Consider the following 14,150-nt stretch of genomic DNA (forward strand, 5'->3'; position numbering starts at 1 on the left):
AGGAGTGGGGCATTGTAGTCTTCAGCTGCCGCACCAAGGAAGTCAAAGTACGTAAATGGAGGTTTATTAGAAGCAGCTCTCGACTGCCTGCCATGCAGGGAGGGTCGGTGTGTGTGTGTGTGTGTGTGTGTGTGTGTGTGTGTGTGTGTGTGTGTGTGTGTTTTCCAGCTTCCCTCTGTCCACATGTTTTCTCTCTGTCATCCTCTGTCCTCATGGCCTTGTCCCTATCTGTCTGCCTGTCTACGTGTCCAGTCATCTGCCTCTACTTCTCCTCTGGACCCTAACTCCTTTTTCCCTCCCCCAAATAAACTTCCTTATTCCAGATATGTTGTGTGGCCTAATCATATATTAGGACCACAGTAGCAGGGCAGGTACGATTCAAGCTAATTTTCTAAGCTAGTGTGGCTGTTTCCCAAGTTACTTCCCGAGCCCTCCTGTCTGGGCTGCATCTGCTCCATCAGGCCATCTTCCTTCTCCCTGTCCTGCTCCCTGTCCTGTCCCTACCTGAGACCTCCAGCCTGGGCACTCAAGTCCACCTACCTCTAGTCTGCCCAGCTACAGGCTCCAGCCTTTCTTTATTTTAACCAATCAGAGAATATTGGTGATCAAAGTTTACACAACATGTACTCATCTGGATAGCAACCAGACCTTGGGGACAGTATTTCCCATTTAAACACACAGCAACAGCACACCAACCCCAACAGTACTGGGACTGGACAGGGGGCTCAGTGACTACACACTTAACTGCTCTTCCTCAAGTCCCAAATGTGGTTTCTAGAACCCACACAACAGCTCGTTATCATCTGTAACTGCAGTTCCAGGAGATGTAGTGCCCTCTTCTGCCCTTTGAGGACACTGCATGCATTGTGAAACACATCATACATGTAGGCAACATACTCAAACACATAAAATAAAGTTAAATATACACATTAATTTCTGGGTAGAATAGCATCTGACTTTGTCAAGCTACCTTACACAGAGTCAGGGAGGTGGCTTAGCAGGGAAAACCACTTGTCACCGTATCCAACAACTTGAGTTTGATCTTGGGACTCACATCATTAAAGGAGAAAACTGACTCCTGCAAGTTTTCCTCTGACCTCCACCTGGAGGTTGAGGCACCTGCTCTCTCTCTCTCTCTCACGTACTAAATAAATACATTTATTAATTAATGTAAGGTAGGTACATGCATACACACACTTATGGAAAAGCATTGTGTGTTCTGATTTTCCTTTCAGCTGCTTAAAAACGTCATTATTAAACTGCCAGTTGTGAAGAATTCCTTTGGGTTTATTTACTCTGTCACCTGTCAGTTTGATGTAACTGGTATTTGTAGGACAGGGAATCCAGGAATTACAGAATAGACATTCACCAAAACGGACCATATGCACTCATAAAATAGATGAGAAAACTTAAAACAACTGAAGTTTCATAATAACTTTCTGACTTCAACAGAATTAAATTAAAAATAAGTAGCAAGAGAATGCCATACATGTATAACTGACGTCTACTAGCGCTCAGGGGAAGGCAACAGTTTTCAGGATTAGCATAAAAAAGAAGGAGTCAAAGAAATAACTTTGCACCTTAAAAATGGAAAAGGAATAAATTAAGCCAATTCCAAAGTAGAAGAAAGGAAGCAAAGGACTGGAGATAAGTGAACCGAAACAAGGCTGGAGACCCATCAGCGCAGTCCTCAGTGTGCTGAACCTCTGCTCAGACGCTCGGCGTTGCCGGGCGTTGTGAGTGAGCTGGGCACCGAAGCGCTTCTCCTTTGCTAGGTGGCACGACATTAGGCTTTTTCAGTAGCCATTGCTGGTTGTTCTGTGCAAGGACATGTCAGAGAAGGCGCTTCCTAGAAGTATTTGGTGTGTGGATTAATAACATTTAATGTTCAGGGACTGTTCTTCTCCCTGGAGTTTTCAGCTTCCCTTATAGAGATGTTCGCTAATTCCCAGGGACGAAGCGAGAGGCGTGCTGATGAGCTTAGGAGGGAGAACTGGATGAGTATGGCGCGGATAGTTCCTTTTCTCCTCCACACACACATTTTCTTCTCTTCTGTGCCCTGTCTTAGAGTGGCACCCAGAGCGTAAGGGAGGTGCTCCTTAGGGAGTGTTAAGGACGCTGCTGTTCAGTTCAATAGTGAACTATCAGCGAGCTGATTTGTCCTTAAACCTAGTAATAGGTTCTCCAATTTACCTTTACTAATAAGGCTTTTTATATTTTTACCTTTAGCCCTCTGACTTACATGCCTGATCTCAAACAGCAAAACTAGCAGGGAGTATTATTTATTGACTCACCTCAACCACCATCTGAAGTATTATTTCTCAAAAAACAAAGCAACAACAACAAGACAGAGCTAATTGCAAGATGCTCCCTAGGCAAAAGGTTTTCATGACTCAGACAGTAGAGGGTCATTAGACTACAAGGAGCTCTACGTGACCACACAGCTAACACAGCAGCGCCAAGAGGACGGTGGGTGCAGTGTACAGACGTGTGCACGTGGAAGCACGACGCTTAGGGATCTGCGCTCTGTGCTTTCTGCTCACTAGTACACCGTGCAGGCTAAGGGCAGTTAGCAGTGTGCCTAGCCAAGTGAGCAGTCTTTTCACCAGGGCAGTCTCAGCTTTATAGCCTGTGCTTTTACTACTAGTCTGTATGCCTTACCATGGAGCAAGTAAATATATAAATGTGTGTACACAATGTTTCTACCCTCATTTACATTTTGTTCTTAAATTTCAAAAGTAGCATATTTGTACTAACAAATACGAATGGCAGCAAAAGAAATAATTATTTTCCACTCCTCAGTTTTGCTTGAAGGCAAACAGCTATTAACTGTTGTTACATTCAAGACCTTTAAGAAAGAAAAACTTTAAATGTTTTATTTTTCTCTTGGTAGTTTTGCAGACATCTTTAGAAGATGACTAATACATACAGCTGGCAGTGACCTAAGGTAGTGCTGATGGGAGTGTAAATCAAAACAGCTGGAAATGTGCCCATCTACCAAAACTTTGTGCTTATTTTTAATCCATCAATGTTTCTCAAGGACTTATTTCTAGGAAAAAAAATAGGATAAATGCCTAAGTCTGCTTTAAATATACCTACTGGGCTAGATATACAGTAAAGAGAGTTTGCTGCTCTTTTAGAAGACCTGAGTTCAGATTCCAGTACCCACATCAGATAGCTCACATTGGCCTATAACTCTAGCTCCCAGGGATCTGATGCTTTCTTCCATGGCACACGCACACATAACAACAAATAAATAATAGCAAAGTAAATGTATAATATGATTTTACAGTTAAATAATAGTAAAGTTATAGGATTTCTTTTATTTTTTGAAGTAAATCAGAGTAGATTTTAGAATTCAAAAAAATTTGACTACCTTCCTGAAAAAATAATTTAATTATCTTAAGTCAAAGTTTCCTTATTTATAGCTACTATAAACATATGTTACTAATGGGTATCACTTAGTAGTTGCTGTTTTTATTCCTGGTTCCAAGTTTGCTCCTGCCAACATTGTAATAGTTAGAAATAAAATGCTCATTCTCAGCAAAACAGTTCATACCATATCAGCTACCAAGGCTTGCTGAAGAGCAGTTCATAGAGGCAGCAGGCATAAGTTCATATGTTCTGTCTCTGTGAACTCAAGCATGTCCCTCCTAAAAAAAAATTAACTTTATCTACATAATGGCAAACTGAGGTGGTTTTCATTCAGAATCACATAAGGTAATGTAAGTAATTGAGGAAGCACTACCTAAGCACTTTACTATAGAGAGCACATTTAAGTATGTGACTAGATTGGCTCACGCCTGGCACAGTGCCTGAAGTCTCGTTAGCATATATTTGTCATTTGCATATTTTAACATTGACAGATTGTATGCTTTCCTCATGCATATTTGAGATTTGACTTATGTATAATTATAGATTTGGAACCTCTCAGTTACTGTTACAAGGTGAACATAACTATAAAATTGTAATATAGTGTTGCCCCCTTTCCTGTCTTGTTTTAGGAATGGAACATTACTAAACTTTCTATTGAGTATGATTCTGAGCCTTTTGGGAAGGAACGAGATGCAGCTATCAAGAAGCTGGCCACTGAGGCCGGAGTGGAAGTCATCGTGCGCATTTCCCACACACTATACGACCTAGACAAGTAAGGCTTCTTTGTTAACTACAAGAAGATACATAATGACACTTACCATCGTAGACATTTCTAGATACTCTGAGGGGTGATATTAAGTACATAGTTGCGTTAGGTTATGAAAATGGAAATAATCGAATGAGAATTGTAGAAGAATTAAATGGGTGTATATCCAGCCCATGGCATTTTAATTAGCTGCTATGTAATTAGCTGAATGATTTGTATTCACTCAGATGTAATACCAAAATTGTAGACATAGCGCATAAGATAAAAAATATTTAGCATTTCAGTTTTACATTTACACATTTTATTCAATTGCTAACTTGGCCTGTTGCATTTCTGGGCTGTTAGTATTATTAAACTTATAGCTTATTTGACACATAGCCATAGATTACTTTGACATATTTTGTGTGGTTGTTTTATCTTGTTCTTTCATTTAGTTGAGATAAAAACTGAAGTAACATAATTAGCCAGCTAGAGCCCTGCACCATGGCATCATGCCCTGTCTGTCACTGTGTCTACTGAAGCATGAGTCAGTCCCTGGGAAGCTTTGGCCAGATTGAGTTTAAGGGGTTCATAAGCTGTGTGAGCTTACAGTGACTTCTGGCATGAAATTGACTTCATAAATATGAAAATATCACAATTTATATACCTATTAAATGATTTTACCTTTTAAGCTACTTACCTATTGTACCAAGTTAAACTAATTCTATAAGAAACGTAACAAACTGATTTTACTTCCCTTAGCAAGTGGATGAATAAAATCATGATTTGACTCAGACAAAATGTCTTCCCTTCGTGTGAAAGTAGATGTGCTAAGCCCTCTTGCTAATAACACTTGCCTTGGGCCTGGAGAGACGGCTCAGAGGTTAAGAGCACTGTTTGCCCTTCCAAAGGTCCCGAGTTCAATTCCCACAACCACATGGTGGCTCATGACCATCTGTAATGAGATTTGGTGGGCAGGCGCACATGCAGGCAAAATACTGTATAAATAATAAATACATTGTAATAATAATTAATAAATAAATATTATTTATTCAGTAAAAAAAAAAAAAAAAAAAAAAAAACACTTGCCTTCCGGCTTACCGGTTTTTGTAACCTCAGTGAGTGACTATAAGGAGGCAAAATAGGATAAGAGAAGTTGCTTCTAAGTGGGAGAATCAGCTATGTTGTAAATTAGTTTTTATTGGTTTGATTGTGAATATATACCAAAAGCTATCATATTTATATATTTATATGTTCTATATAAAATCTTGTCTATGAATTTCAGTTTGCTGATAATTAAGAGACACTTAACAGTGTCATTGTAGCATCATTGCATTCAACAAAATTCAGTATATGTAATCTCAAGATACTAAACCAAAGCAGGCTTCCTTAGAGTCAGGAGGATAGCATTCCCGGTGGCGTCTTCCTGGAGAGGTGAAGGGTGGTAACAGTTTACCCCGCCCTCTGGAAGGCTGGCCTCCATCTCTACAGTTGTACATGGGAACGCTGCGTCTAAGCTGTGACTGTAAGCAAACGGCTGGAATGAAAAGTCTGGTTAGTTCCTCGGAAACAGTGCCGCGACTTACCAGACCTGTGGAAGTGCTGCTGGCTGCTCTGTTCCTAGAGCACGGCTGGATTGAGGCGCCTAGTGGTCAGCAATAACTACACAACACGCTTAAATCTGAATGACTCGGAATGCAGGGTGCGTGTATCCATGGTGCTTCTCTCCTTAGCCATGAGCGAGGCATTCCAAACGCCCTTCTGAGTGCCCTGAACCACCAGTGAGTTCGCTGTGCTGTCTGTCCAAACACCACACCGTGATAAAGCTTGTCTGGAATTATACATTGTGGGAGGTTGACAACAATGTTGTTGTTAGAACAGTGTGCTGCAATAGGTTGCATGAGGCTAGACTAGTAATTTTGCAACACAACTGAACACAAGTAGCAGAAACCACAGAAAACTAAAGCTCAGATGAGGGCTGCTACTGTGTAACAGACATACAGACGTTGAAGTCAGAGAACAGCAATATAGTCTTCCAGTCGGTAGAGGACATGAGAGGCAGGAGAAGGGACAAGAGGAGCAGATACGTAGGATGAGAACATCTGGAGATGAGAGGCACAGCATGAGGGCTGTAGTTAATGACATAGTGCTGCCCTGGGAGTTTTGCTACATAAGTAGATTTTAACTATTCTAGCCACAAAACAGTAATAGACCACATGTTTGTTTGCTTTTCAGTATGACTGTATGCTTTCTATAACATGATGTAAACTTTAAATATACACAGCACACTTTATTTATTTGTTTGTTCTTTCTTTACTTGTTTTGGTTTTTCAAGATAGAGTTTCTCTGTATAAAAGCCTTGGCTGTCCTGCAGTGCTGGGATTAAAGGTGTGCACCACCACTGTGGACAGCACTTTTTTTAAATTATTATTTCTTAGTGTAATTATCAGCCTAGTTTAGTTTTTTTGGTGCCTCTGAGATTTCTTGAATTGGCTTGTTTTTCACTCGTCCATTTATATTAATTTTTATATACGTAGCCTGTAGGCTAGTTGAACCACTTTGCTATTTTCACTCATTATCCCAAAGACTTGTCATCGACGATGTGGTGTTTGCGTAGTGTGTTATTTGACACCTAATAGACACTACGAATTCAAGAAAATGGTTCTTAGGGTTATTAATCATGTTGAACACATTTCTGGTCATAGCAGAAGCTAACACCCAAAAGGTCTTAATTGATGCATTTCCTGGTATTAGCCCTTTTTGAGCCACAGTGTGTTGTCGTTTACTGACCGTGCTTTACTTGCTCTCCTAATAGGATCATAGAACTCAATGGTGGACAGCCACCTCTAACTTATAAAAGGTTTCAGACTCTCGTCAGCAAGATGGAGCCACTGGAGATGCCAGCAGAGACCATCACCTCAGATGTGATAGGAAAGTGTACGACCCCTCTGTCTGATGACCATGATGAGAAATACGGAGTTCCTTCCCTGGAAGAGCTAGGTGGGTGCACCTGTTAATAAATATTGTGCTTAGAGGTTAATAACCTACCCACAGTATAGGGGCAGCACAAAGTGGACCTGATGGGTTGTTAAGAAAATAACACAAATTCAGGATGGGTAGGGCGATCTAGGTGGATCTAGACAGGCTTAGGGGAGGGTAAGGGGAGTGAATATGATCAAATACATTGTATCCAATTCTGAAATAATTTACAAATATATTTTTTAAAGTTAATAATCATAAATCACCTGAAAATTTCAAGTCTAATGCATTTTTATTGGAAGAAGAGAAAAAGCAGAGGGGGAATAAAAGAAAAATAATCTCATAAGGAAATATCTTGTGCATTCTTAATATGTGACCTGCTGTCATGAGAAGATGTGAATTTTCAAGATAGCCACATTGTAGCCTTTGGGGCAGGAGTCTCACGTTAGATGCAGCCAGTGTAGACCTATTTAACCTTGTGTAGTCCTGTGCAGTCGTTCCTCTGTACGCCTCTGTAGTCGTGTGCAGTCAGTCCTCGGTAGGCCTGTGTAGGCCTGTAGAGTTGTAGTCTGCTCTCATCATTTTTATTTAATTATTTTATTTTATTTCCCAGAGTAATTTGTTCCTCAAGTTCCTGTGGTCAGGTAAAACATTATTTTTGTTTCCTAATAATAATGATGTTTTCCCCTCCCTGTTTTCCTTAGGCTTTGATACAGACGGCCTGTCCTCTGCAGTGTGGCCTGGAGGAGAAACTGAAGCACTCACACGTTTGGAAAGGCATTTGGAAAGAAAGGTGCGATGAGGATCATGTACCTGCTCATACTTCTAAACGAGCATGTCAAAAATAAGATTGATTCATTCTTGTGTAGATGAGATTGGCATACCCAGCGTGGCTTACTCGTAGACTTTAACTTGTGTAGATGAGATCGGCATATCCAGAGTGGCTTACTCGTAGACTTTAACTTGTGTAGATGAGATCGGCATATCCAGAGTGGCTTACTCGTAGACTTTAAAAAAAAAAAAGAAAGGACTGCTGAGAAAAGAAGATGATTGGCAGAAATGGCTAAACCAACACAAGTCTGGTGGTTTTGAGATCACCTTGAACCATCACTTAAAAGCGTTTTCCTCCCTCCTGATTAGTGCCCATCGCTCGTGTTGGGCTGCTGCTTCTGTTCTGTCCACCCGCGTCAGCTGAGCAGACCGGGCTGGAGCAGGCGCCTGCCTACAGTGCTGCTCCTCTGCCCAAGACACCAGTGATTCCTGAAGCCAGAGAGTAGAAAGCCCTCTGCTTACCATGTCTGTGCCTTTATGGCCATACCATAATACAGTCTCGTTTATTTCTTTATTAATGTTACTGATTATACAGATTAACAAGACACACAGGTATTGATCGGTTCATCGCCCCCTCCTACACTGCTCCCTTTGCTGATCACCCTCATGCACTCTCAGGCCACTTTTGACTAAAGCTTAGTTTGTAAATTAGGTGCATTAGGAGATTAATACAATCACAAATGGTAAAACAGAATAGTTATGATCTGTGCTATAGTAAGTTATTCAGAACCTGAAGTTACTTGTGGAATTTCATCATTATTTGGCCATGAGCATCTGAACTCTTAGAAAAAGCACTGGTGGACAAAGGGCACTGTTGTATTCTACTTTTACCTCAGTATCCAAAGAGACAGGTTGCAGGTGCTTTACACCGGATGCTGGGATCTGAAAGTCACTTATTTCACATGAGTGCATGTTGCACATGGATGGCATCAGTGAACAAAAACGTACCTTTTAAAGTCTCTTTCTAAAATTAATAAATCAGGGATTTATGCTGGTTAATAATATATTTCTCAGAATCCTCAGTTTTGAACTCTGCGTGTGCGTGCGCACACACCATAGGGCTAGGCCTCTCCTTTGTGGGCCTGGGGGATTGAGCTCATGTGCTCAGGCTTGGTGGCAGGTGCTTTTATAGACTGCTGAGCTGTCTCGCTGGCATAACCCTGAGCGTTCTTCTAATGTGATTAAAGACATTAATGTAGCTGTCTCTGTTTCTAGGCCTGGGTGGCAAACTTTGAAAGACCTCGAATGAACGCAAATTCCCTGCTTGCAAGCCCAACCGGACTCAGTCCTTATCTCCGCTTTGGTTGTTTATCATGTCGGCTATTTTATTTCAAATTAACCGATCTCTACAAAAAGGTATTATCTGAAGTCAGAGTATACTTTTTGAAATACTTTAAAAACATTTTTCTGACAATACCTTTTGTTTTTTTATCACAGGTGAAGAAAAATAGTTCCCCTCCCCTTTCCCTTTATGGGCAACTTTTGTGGCGTGAATTTTTTTATACAGCAGCAACAAACAACCCACGCTTTGATAAAATGGAAGGGAACCCCATCTGCGTTCAGATCCCTTGGGATAAGAACCCTGAGGCTCTGGCCAAATGGGCAGAAGGCCGGACAGGCTTCCCATGGATCGATGCCATCATGACGCAGCTTCGTCAGGAGGGCTGGATCCACCATTTAGCCCGACATGCAGTTGCATGTTTCCTCACACGTGGTGACCTGTGGATCAGTTGGGAAGAAGGGATGAAGGTAAATGCTCTGATCGATGTAGCATGTGAAGGAATTGGCAGCTATCACAAAAATTTCCAGGAGTCTGTTTTACTAGCGCACATCTGAAATCTGAGCAGCCTGGGAGTCTGAGGGAAAGAAGTGTAGGCTCAGTTTTCTTAAGAAATATATTTTACTACTAACTTAATAACCGAGAGTACGTCACTGATAACCCAACTAACCAAAACAATAGGAAAAGAGGATTAAAGAATATAATAACAAAACCGTAAGGATATCAGTTCCAAGGAACAATTCTCCTGATGGAGTCTTTTCACTGGAACCTGGAGTAATCAGAACCCAGAACCTCAGCAGGAGCCCGGAGCCCCGAAGCCTTCCCTCAAGCGGTTCTCTCCAGGAGCATCTCGAAGTGGAGCAATGAACAGCCAAAACTATCCCAAGTCTCCAAAGGCCCACCTCTTGTTTCTGGTTCACTTACATATCTCCTCCCTGAGTCTGTTCATGGATCTATCTAGCTGGCAACAATCAAGCTCCCGCATGAAGTGGTTTGTCTTCTAGTGGATTAACATCACCTGTTCTCACAAGACCGTTCCCCATCCCACACTTGGGATCATAACAAAAACAGGTTTATCTCTCCTTCAAAGACGCATCACAAATTCAAGGCCACATGGGGCTGAAGTGTGAGATGGGGAAGAGGGTGGCTGGCAGGGGTAGGGTGCACTTGTCTGTTCTGTGGTTTAGCTGTCCAGTGGATAAAGCACATAATGCCCACAGTGTAGACAGTTTCTGAGAGCAAAGCATTAAACTCAGGCAGGAACTAATTGAATTGCTTAGCCAAAAGTCATTTCTGTGGTTAAACCATCCTCCCATTAAAAGAACTATTTCTGTCTAGCCTTGTGTGGCAGTGTGAGCCTGTCATCCCATACTGCATGCTAGACATGAGAAGATCTGGAATCCAAGGCCAGCTTGGGCCGCATCATAGGCTTACCTTCAAGAGTAAGAAAAGTAATTTATAGGTGGCAGTTTCTGTCATATTCAGCCATGAGCTCTTAGAAACAGTTCATATTAATGAGATTTACACTGTGTCATCTTACCTCATTTTACCATTTTAGTGATCCTTTAATGCATCCATTGGAACACACTGCATTTCATAACGTCACCATGTGGTTGCAAAGAAGACTCACACGCTCTTTACTTGTTCAGCTACATCATAAATGCTTCAATTCAAGAACTAATTCTTATTTTAAAATGTTTAATTGTTTGTGCATGTGTGGAGGTCAGAGGACAACTTGTAAAAGTTGCTTCTCTCCACCGTGTAGGTTCTGGGAATTGAACTCACATCATCAGCCTTGGCAGCAAGCACCCTTCCTTACCCAGCGAGCCGTCTCACCTCCTCAAGGGCTATTTCTAACCTGGTTTTTGTGTTTTAATTGTTGAGGGTTTTTTTTTTTTTTCATCTCATATCTAGTACCAGCATAAATGTATTGATACATGATTTAATTATATTTTCTTTTGGATCAAAGAATTTGAAATTTAAACTATAATGCTACTGCATTTATATTGGCATGCCCCCTTTGTCTGTGCAGCATACCAAGATTCTAGATTTTTTTTTTTTTTTTTTTTTTTTTGGGTGTGGTTTAGTTGTAATAGTTTTGCTTTTTTAAAATGAGATACTATCTTTTTAAAATGTACTTATGTCTTACAGTTCTCTAAAAGCCAATGATTTGAGTAAGTTTTTTACTTTCCCTACAGAAGCACTTCAAGGTTATTGTCTATTGTCAGGACAAAATACCATGACCAGGGAAATTTATAAAAGAAAGCCTTTAATTGAGGCTATGGTTAATCTGTGACCATCTTGACAGGAGTGTGGCAGTGTGAAACTAGAGCAGTACCAAGAGCTTACATCTGACCCACAAGTGCAGTGACCAAGAGCTTACATCTGATCCACAAGTCAGTGCAGAGAGAGAGAGAGAGAGATGGCACACGCAGGAAGTAGTGTGGGCTTTTCAAACCCTAAGCCCCTGCCAGTGACTGTCTCCAACAAGGCCACACTTTCTAATCCTTGCCAAACAATTCCACCAGCTACAGAACAAGCATGTGTATGTACACACACACACACACACACACACACGCGCGCACATACACCATACACACAGCTGTGTGCATGCCTGTGGGGTCCTTTTCATTCCAACCTCCACAGTTATGGAAGTATGTTCCATCCAGAAAGCTGTATTTACAGGCTAGTCTTTCCCTGAAATTGCTTATTAGAACAGAACATAAATTCCTGGAATGTTTAGTCTTTACAGTTGTACCCAGATTTTCTTGTCTTGAGTTTTGATCTATAGTGACCTTAGAAATGCTGCTTTCGGTAAATGCGTGTGTAAATTAATTGGCTGCTATTACTTCGAAGGTCTTTGAAGAATTACTGCTTGACGCAGATTGGAGCATAAATGCTGGGAGCTGGATGTGGCTGTCCTGTAGTTCCTTTTTCCAACAGTTTTTCCACTGCTACTGCCCTGTTGGCTTTGGTAGGAGGACAGATCCCAATGGCGACTACATCAGGTAATGCAAGGGAGATTCTTGTTCAGTTTAAAATAGCTAATCCAGCCAGGCGTGGTGGCGCACGCCTTTACCCAGCACTCGGGAGGCAGAGGCAGGCAGATCACTGAGTTCAAGGCCAACCTGGTCTACAGAGAGAGTCCAGGACAGCCAAGGACTACAAGAAAAACCCTGTCTTGAAAACAAACAACAATAACAACAACAATAATAAATTAGCTAATCCGAAGAAGAGCTGTTTTTGCTTAAGCAACCCTTCAGAGTGGTCTTTCGTCTTGCTGGGCATGGTGGCACATACCTTTAATCCCAGCACCTGGGAGGCAGACTCATCTCTGAATTCAAGATACTCTGTATTGTTAGTGGACAGTAGAGATGAGAAGAATAAACAAATCATGAAATGATACTGGTTTGCTTTTTGTCACTCATGGTTCATATTTTGTTATAATGTGCTTATAGAACAGTTCATTTTAAAAAAAAAAACCAACTTTTTCTTCTCCCAAAAGGCGTTATTTGCCTGTCCTAAGAGGCTTCCCTGCAAAATACATCTACGATCCTTGGAATGCACCAGAAGGGATCCAGAAGGTAGCTAAGTGTTTGATAGGCGTCAACTACCCGAAGCCCATGGTGAACCATGCAGAGGCAAGCCGCCTGAACATTGAAAGGATGAAGCAGATCTACCAGCAGCTGTCGCGGTACCGGGGCCTAGGTAAGCTGCCACCAGCGCCGCCCTGCGTCTCCCCGCCAGCTGTGCAGCTCTCACTCACTCTTTTCTTGGTCATAATTTAATGCAAACATGTCTCCCTTCAGGTCTTCTTGCCTCAGTCCCTTCTAATCCTAACGGGAATGGCGGGCTCATGGGCTACGCACCTGGAGAAAGTGCGCCAAGCTGCAGCAGCAGTGGAAGTACGTGACAAGTGTCTACAGTCGGTAACCAAGGAGCCTAATGACCAAGTACACTGTTGAGGGGCCCTATTAGAGCACACTTTACCTTTTTAAAAGCTGTCTTTAAAACTATAAGTTGTCCGTGTACATACATTCAAGTGTCCATGTATACATCCCTCCCTCCCTTGGTAACATGTTAAAGATGTAAAACATCATTACATGGAGTTGATGTGGAGTCAGCTAAAATTCTTGTAAGCTGAATGATGAGCGTTTTGGTTTTTTTTGTTTTTGTTTTGGTTTTTGTTTGGTTTTTGTTTTCATGTCGTACTGGGAAGCAAGCTGACATAAATGGTCTCCCACTAAGCAGCACTACCATCAAGATCTGCCTGAGGTATAAAATGAAGTCCAGATCTATTTTCAGACTGTCCATTGCCTTTTACTCTCACTAGGGACACCTCAGCTAGAAGATCATTTAAAAGGTCGGTAGTCCTGTGAGCACAGCTGAAGCATGGAGCACAGACTTGCATCATCCTTTTGCATATGAGTTTTCCTTACAAAGTCTTGCCTGTGAAGCTAAACAGTTTTTAACGTGTGGCGGTGCTGTCAGGAGTCAGTCTAGAGGCTGGAGAGATGGCTCAGTGGTTAAGAGCACTTGCTGCTCTTGCAGAGGACCCGAGTCACATTCCCGGCACACACCTCAGATGTCTCACACTGCCTGTAACTCCAGCTTCAGGAGTGTGGCACGCTCTTCTGGCCTCTCTAGCTGTCTGCACACATGCATACATATCTGTAGTATTTAAAAGCCAGTGTATATTGGAAATTCAGGTCATTACATTAGTTTCTAAGGTTACAACCAAAACTCACATAAGGCTGAGTAGCTAGATTCAATACATCATTTTTTTAAAGGTACATGTTCTAAGCTAGGATTAGAAATAAAGCATTTTTTGTGGTGGTACTGAGAATTAAAGCCAGAATTTTTATGTTAGGAGAAACTGTTCTACACCCTGAGCTATATTCCCAATCTGAGAATAAAATCCCTTTAAAAGTAAATATTTTG

At 41.5% G+C, this 14,150-nt stretch overlaps 1 protein-coding gene across 2 annotated transcripts in view; it reads left to right on the forward strand.

The window, feature by feature from the left end:
- Window positions 1–14,150, forward strand: part of Cry1 (cryptochrome circadian regulator 1) — a 60,250-nt gene that overhangs the window by 36,514 nt on the left and 9,586 nt on the right. The window contains exons 3-10 of one of the 2 annotated variants that reach the window (XM_051139721.1): window positions 4,005–4,147; window positions 6,936–7,120; window positions 7,804–7,892; window positions 9,146–9,286; window positions 9,368–9,679; window positions 12,066–12,217; window positions 12,715–12,917; window positions 13,019–13,114. In XM_051139721.1, coding sequence (XP_050995678.1) covers window positions 4,005–4,147; window positions 6,936–7,120; window positions 7,804–7,892; window positions 9,146–9,286; window positions 9,368–9,679; window positions 12,066–12,217; window positions 12,715–12,917; window positions 13,019–13,114 — 1,321 coding nt within the window. The other variant, XM_051139720.1, reaches the window with a different exon arrangement.

Source organism: Acomys russatus, chromosome 31 (assembly GCF_903995435.1).
Source record: "Acomys russatus chromosome 31, mAcoRus1.1, whole genome shotgun sequence".
NCBI lineage: Eukaryota > Metazoa > Chordata > Mammalia > Rodentia > Muridae > Acomys > Acomys russatus.